Here is a 7463-nt window from a genome sequence, read left to right on the forward strand (position 1 = left end):
GGTTGCGGTGAGCCGAGATCGCGCCATTGCACTCCAGCCTGGGTAACAAGAGCGAAACTCCGTCTCAAAAAAAAAAAAAACAAAAATAAAAAATATTGTTAATTCACAAGACTATCATAGTCAGAAATTCTTTTGTGTTACTGTTACTGTGTATAAGGCTGACAGAGTTCAGAACACAAATTAATGTCAAAATAATGAATCTGAAATAGCCTGAGTAAAAATCCTTCCTTCTATACAAGAAATTAAGTCACCAAACAATACAAGTGGCAGCCCAGGCCCCTATCCACTCAGACACATCCTCTCCTTAGACTGGAGCTAATATTTCCTCCTCTACCTGGCCTACCAAAAATCACTCCATGTGTACTCCCTTTGCCCCTTCACACTTTTACAGGAAACTTCACACCTTTGCCCAATAAAAACTCCTTCCCCATTCCCAACACAGGCTAGGCAAAATCAAAACAGAAGCCTCCAAAATATACTCTGGGTAGGATCGGCTTTGCCCTATCCAAATGCCGTTTGTGTTGACCAATACTGGTTACATCCTCACCTTCATGCCAGTGGGCACACTTCCAGTGAAGGAGACTTTGGCCACATCGTGATGCTGACACAGAAACTGGCCTGTGGCAGCCCCACCCTGCACCACATTGAAGAGCCCAGGAGGCACACCAGCCTCAGTGTAGATTTCAGCCAGTAGCAATGCAGAAACAGGTGTAAAAGGAGAAGGTTTGAAGACCATGGCATTACCTGCATAAACCCAAGACACAAACATAAAAAGACTTCTTAAGACCAATGATCCCCTGAAAACAGGCCTAGAGGACAATTCAAGAATGATTCCAATTGTTTCCTCTTCCCCTAACAAATCCTAGACCAAATATGTTATTAATAAGTATATTAATTCATTTTCACACTGCTAATAAAGACATACCCAAAACTGGGAACAGAAAGAGGTTTAATTGGACTTAATAGTTCCACAAGGCTGAGGTCTCAGAATCACAGTGAGAGGTTAAAGGCACTTCTTATATCGGCGGCAAGAGAAAAATGATGAAGCAGCAAAAAGCAGAAACTCCTAATAAACACATTAGATCTCATGAGACTTATTCACTATCACCAGAATAGCACTGGAAAGACCAGCCCTCACGATTCCCGATTCCCTCATGATTTGATTCCTGGATCCCTCCTAACATGTGGAAATTCTGGGAGATCCAATTCAAGTTGAGATTTGGATTGGACACAGCCAAACCATATCAGTAAGTAAACAAATCTTGTCCTTTTCATCTTGGTTTCTCTCATACAGATCCCAAACCCTACAGTTGCCCAGTCTCACACTTGCCTATCTAGGCTTTTTCACATATATTATTTCATTTAACACTTTCAACAGCAGTATGAAGTAGGTATCATTAGCTCCGTTTGATAAAACTTGACATTGAAGACCAGAAAGGTTCACTTGATGAGTCCTCAAAGCTAGTGACTTAATTCTGGGACTATTTTTCCTCTTTCACAGATGTTTCTCAAAGAGAAATAGGCTAAAACAAGAACATGCAATGGCAAAAGGACAAAAGCTGCATTTCAATGTAACGTCCTAACAGTAATGCTTTATAAAACATTATGGTTTTTTCTAATAATTAGTATTCTTTCCCCACAGATTCTTCTCTTTAAATACTATAGGAAAACTGTTTTTTTTTTTTTTTTTTTTTTTTTTTTTTTGATTTTTTTTTTTTTTTTTAATATTTTTAGAAACCTTTTTTTTTTTTTTTTTTTTTTTTTTTTTGAGACGGAGTTTCGCTCTTGTTACCCAGGCTGGAGTGCAATGGCGCGATCTCGGCTCACTGCAACCTCCGCCTCCCGGATTCAGGCAATTCTCCTGCCCCAGCCTCCTGAGTCACTGGGATTACAGGCACACGCCACCATGCCCAGCTAATTTTTTGTATTTTTAGTAGAGACGGGGTTTCACCATGTTGACCAGGATGGTCTCGATCTCTTGACCTCGTGATCCACCCGCCTTGGCCTCCCACAGTGCTGGGATTACAGGCTTGAGCCACCGCGCCCGGCCTAGGAAAACTGTTTTATGCCAATCAGCCAAAGCTCCTCTAATGGAAGCCTTGCTTATTATTTCTCTTAAGATCCAAATGAAGAAAGAAGTTTATCTTCTGCTTCGTAAATGAAGTCAAACTCCTAAGTGCTAACACATATATTAAAATTCTTGTCCAGAAAGGAAGACCAACTTGTAAGTAGCACAAATCTAATTCAATTTAATAAGAAAATTAAATTTCTTCCTTTTCATATACAAAATTAAATAAATAAAAACTGGGACTATCTAGACATGATTGTGTATAATCTAAACTGTAAGGTCCTTGAGGGGCAAGACAGGTCAGGAATGAGCCACTACCTCTGAGGCTTTGAATATCCCAGAGCAGGCCCCTTCTGATTTAAAGTGTTCATAGAGAGGTGAAGGGTAAAGAATGCGGAGAGAACAAATGGCTCTCCAATGGAGGGATATTTCATTCTTACCACAGGCTAACGCAGGAGCTGACTTCCAAGAGGCGATCTGAAACGGGTAGTTCCACGCTCCTATTCCCACACATACCCCAAGTGGTTCTCTTCTGGTATAACCAAAGGATCCACCTGGAAGCTGGATGTGTTCACCTACAGGAAAACAGGAGTAAAGCAGGATGCAGGTCTGTCCTCCCCAAGATTTCACCAACATCTGCAGCAGTCTGACTTGTACTCCAGTCAGCACAGCCTCCCCACTACTCCCAGTACACCAGGCTCACCCTGTCTCCATTCTTCTATTTTTTCCAGTCATTCTTCCACTGGCTTCCACATATTCTCTCCACATAGAGAATCCTGCCTATCTTTCAAACACATGGTCACCCAACTTGATTTAATTCTCTAAGAATTTACTCAGCCTCCATTAGATAGCTTAGATGAAACAAAATGGAAATGAAAGGAGGACACAACAAGAGGAGAAGCTTCTGAGCTCCCTGCAACCTTCCTAGGCCCTACAAACCATCCAATATCAATTGTTGACAACTTTATACATTGTCAAAAAAAAAGTTTGCTAAATAGATAAAACTGGTGAATATGACAAACTGATTCTTGTAAAAACTGATTTTTCAGAAATTTGGTCTAAAGCTTAAGTATCATGCTAGGTGCTATATATGCACTATCTCATTTAATCCTTAAAACAACCCAAGAAGCTAGGAATTATCTCCAGTTTAGATTAGGAAAGATTTTTCCCAGGTCACCCAGGTAGAAAGTGACAAACCCAATAGGTTCACCCGGGTCTGTCTCAATTCCAAAATCTCCGCTCTTTACCACTAGGCCCTGCACTTCTGCCTCATTGTCAGCTGGTGACAGACACCAGGTGAGGACTTACCAGCCATGGATGCAGCCAAGCCCGCAAAATACTCCAGGCACTGCCAGGAAGTGTCGATGTCCAAGCGGGCCTCAAAGATGGACTTGCCGTTGTTGATGCATTCCACAGTGGCAATTTCATCCTTCCGTTCCTTTGGATAAAACAGGAGACTAGATTTAAGACATATTCCAGTATGTCTTGATGTAGTTAATGCTTAAACAGAATACACTGATCAATTTTTAAAGCTAGAAATAGTTTTCACTTTAAGCGAGAAGAAATTGCAGTGTTACATTTAGAAGAGATAAAAGCTTATGGCCACACAGCAGCCCTGTTCTTCCCACATTAATTAATGGACAGAGATTTAAGACCACAACTTTATGCCAAAATCAGTTAGTAAAAGAAGGGGCAAGACCAGGCAGAAATGAACCCATGCCCTCTGAGGCTCTGAATGTTGCAGGGCAGGCTCATTCTGATTTGAAGTGTATGTTTACTGAAGAGGTGAGCAGTAGAGAATGGGGAGAGAATGGGGGGCTCACAAGTGGAAGAGTAATTCATTTTGGGAAATGAACATAATACGTGTATGTATATAAATATCTAAGTATGTTTGCTCATATATGGTAAGAGAAAACAGTTCTTAGGGAATTGTATTTAAGAGGCTGTAATATGCATCACTTTAATTCACCCAAAGAATTGCAACATATACTCTAATACTTTCTAATACTTAGCACTCAATCAATACTGTTTTTCAAATACCATTTCTAGTTCTGGACTCCACAACTTACTAAGGATAAAAAAATTCAGGCCGGGCACAGTAGCTCACATCTATAATCCCAGCACTTTGGGAGGCTGAGGTGGGTGGATCATGAGGTCAGAAGGTTGAGACCAGCCTGGCCAACATGGTGAAACCCCGTCTCTACTAAAACTACAAAAATCAGGCCGGGCGCGGTGGCTCAAGCCTGTAATCTCAGCACTTTGGGAAGCCGAGGCGGGTGGATCACGAGGTCAAGAGATCGAGACCATCCTGGTCAACATGGTGAAACCCCGTCTCTACTAAAAATACAAAACATTAGCTGGGCATGGTGGCGCGTGCCTGTAATCCCAGCTACTCAGGAGGCTGAGACAGGAGAATTGCCTGAACCCAGGAGGCGGAGGTTGCGGTGAGCCGAGATCGCGCCATTGCACTCCAGCCTGGGTAACAAGAGCGAAACTCCGTCTCAAAAAAAAAAAATAAAAATAAAAAAAAAATAAATCAGCTGGGCGTGGTGGCATGTGCCTGTAATCCCAGCTACTTGGGAGTTGAGGCAGCAGAATCTCTTGAACCCGAGAGGCAGAGGTTGCAGTAAGCCAACATCGTACCACTGTACTCCAGCCTGGGTGACAGTGAGACTCTGTCTCAAAAATAAACAAGTAAACAAAAAAAGGGAAAGTTAGCACATTTTAAATAAATATTGCAATTTTTGAATAAATATGTTCCTTCAGAAAGGATTTGTTCACCATTCAAACATGGTCTAAATTAAACTGTCTTTTAAACCAACAATTTACCTTCTCTCTTCCTGATTCTATACTCACCAAAAACAACCTTTTGACAATTAACTTGTTTCCCAGTATGCTGACACTAGAAAGAGGGTACCCTAGGAGAAAACAAGCATCAATTCTTACACCAAGCATAAATTATTCCCCATTCTTAAGTTTGTTGAGAATAATTAACATGAAACAGTTTTCCAAAGGTATAATCAACCATAAGTAGCTTAAATTTTGTTTCTTGAATGCAAGAGAAAACTAGGCCCTAGAGAGGCTAGCTCACTGATCAGTTGAATAAAGTGATGAATCAGCACAGAACATTTCAAATACAGGGAAGAGATATTATACTGGCAATAGTGAAACACAGTAGTTCTGCTTACAATTCAGTGTAAGAGTGAACAAACGGGAAGTAATCTGTGACTCTATCGCTGCTAAGCCCTGGAACATTTACTAAGAAATAGAAACTTTTACTCGAGATTTTTTCTCTTTTAAAATAATGGATAGACAAGTAGTTTTGGGGACTGTTTTTGAGGTTTCAACTCTCAGAGAAAATTCAGTTTACTAGACAGCCTTGGAAAATTTTTTGTCTTATTCTATTATTCTCCATCCTTACAAAACAAGGTTCTCTACTGAAGAGCATTGGGAGATCTTCTGATATACTATGTAAGGATCATCAAAGATGTCTCTGACAAAAATTTTTGCCTGCTACTATTGCAAGAACAACCATAAAATGAAATTGTTCACTGTAACGACATATTGCTACAAGTATTAGTTGGGAAGTACATGCTTTGTTCCCAACCCTGCCGCTCCTCTCTATCACCGTGCTTTACAATATGAGTTGACCGGGTGTCCACTGGGATGAAAGATTAGAAGTCAAGGGCAGGTCCCTCACTTCTACCTTTCACTTCGGAAAAAAAAATTAAAAAGAAAGAAAGAAAAGAGAGAGAGAGAAATGATGGCCCACTTTTTTTCCAAATTTAATGAAACACATTTACAGATTCAAGAAAATCAATAAACCTCAGGGAAAATACATATGAAGAAAACTGCACCAAAAAACATCATCATCAAATTGCTTAAAACCAGTGATAAGGAGAAAAATCGTAAAACAGCCAGGGGTGGGGGAGAAGGGATGCACTACAAAGAAAGATGCAAAAATGACAGTAAATTTCTCTTCTGAAACAACACAAATCAGAAGACAGTGAAGCACTCTTTAAAGTACTGAAAGAAAAAACTATGTATCTAGAATTCATTCAAAAATTAACGCAAAAAAAGACTTTTTTAGATGTACAAAATCTGAAAGAGTACCGACAGACCTGCACTGTAAGAAATGCTAGGCTGGCGGGCGCAGTGGCTCACACCTGTAATCCCAGCACTTTGGGAAGCTGAGGCAGGAGGATGACTTGAGCCCAAGAGATCAAGATCAGCTTGGGCAACATAAAGAAACCTACTCTCTGCAAAAAATACAAAATCTTAACCACATGTGGTGATGTGTCTGTAGTCCCAGCTACTCAAGAGGCTTAAATGGAAGGATCATTTCAGCCCAGAAAGTCAAGGCTACAGTGAGCTATGACTGTACCACTATGCTTCAGCTAGGGAGTCAGAGCAAGACCTTGTCTCAAAAAACAAAAAACAGAAAAGAAATGCTGAAGAAATTCCTTCCAGCATAAGAAAAATGATAGCAGATAGATACCTGGGTTGACACAAATGACTGATGAGCACCACTAACGGTAAATATGTGGACAAATGTAAAATATTTTACCTTATTATTGAAATCTTAAAAAAAAAAATAATAATTAACTGTTTAGAGCACTAATTTTTTTTTAAAAAAAATTCCAGCCTGGTAAACATGGCAAAAACCTTATCTCTACAAAAAATACAAACAAAAATTAGCCAGGTACGGTGGTGCATATCTACAGGAAGCTGAGGCAAGAGGATCCTTTGAGTCCAGGAAGCTGGGGCTGCAGTGAGCCATGATTGTGCCACTGCACTCCAGCCTGGGTGACAGAGCAACACCCCATCAAAAAAGGAAGGAGCAAAGAACTGCAGATCTTGATTAACTAGAAAAATCACTAAAAGAAAACTGAGAGCTAATATGATTATAGGTATGGTCAGAGAATGGGATCTCTTCAGTTACAGAATAAATTGGGGTGAAGGCAGGTCCAGAGCATGATCATCAGACAAGAGCTTTCAAGAAAGGTAGTAGTGTGTTTCTGATTAATAAAACACCACACAGGTAACAAAGGAAATACAAAGGGGAGGGTAAAGTAAAAAGCAATGAAAATTAGTATCAGACAATAGATTTCAGAGCAAAAACTATTATTAGATATTATTTAGGATCAATAAAAGTCATTTCTTAACAATTAAGGAGCCAATTCTTAACCGCCCTACAATACTGCTCAAAGGAAAAAAAAAAGGACAAATGAAAATAACAAATTATCTGCCATGAGTTAACTTTGGTTTATTGAATTAAAAATAAATTTTGCCGGGCGCAGTGGCTCAAGCCTGTAATCCCAGCACTTTGGGAGGCCGAGGCGGGTGGATCATGAGGTCAAGAGATCGAGACCATCCTGGTCAACATGGTGAAACC

At 40.1% G+C, this 7463-nt stretch overlaps 1 protein-coding gene across 1 annotated transcript in view; it reads right to left on the reverse strand.

Annotated features, from left to right (window-relative positions):
- The window catches only part of ALDH9A1 (aldehyde dehydrogenase 9 family member A1), a 24639-nt gene that overhangs the window by 14179 nt on the left and 2997 nt on the right, over nt 1–7463 (reverse strand). The window contains exons 2-4 of the mRNA XM_017534055.2: nt 3377–3506; nt 2509–2643; nt 548–744 (exon numbers count right to left, since the gene is read on the reverse strand). Coding sequence (XP_017389544.1) covers nt 548–744; nt 2509–2643; nt 3377–3506 — 462 coding nt within the window. The remainder of the gene's footprint in view (nt 1–547; nt 745–2508; nt 2644–3376; nt 3507–7463) is intronic.

This window comes from Cebus imitator, unplaced genomic scaffold, assembly GCF_001604975.1.
Source record: "Cebus imitator isolate Cc_AM_T3 unplaced genomic scaffold, Cebus_imitator-1.0 Scaffold84, whole genome shotgun sequence".
NCBI lineage: Eukaryota > Metazoa > Chordata > Mammalia > Primates > Cebidae > Cebus > Cebus imitator.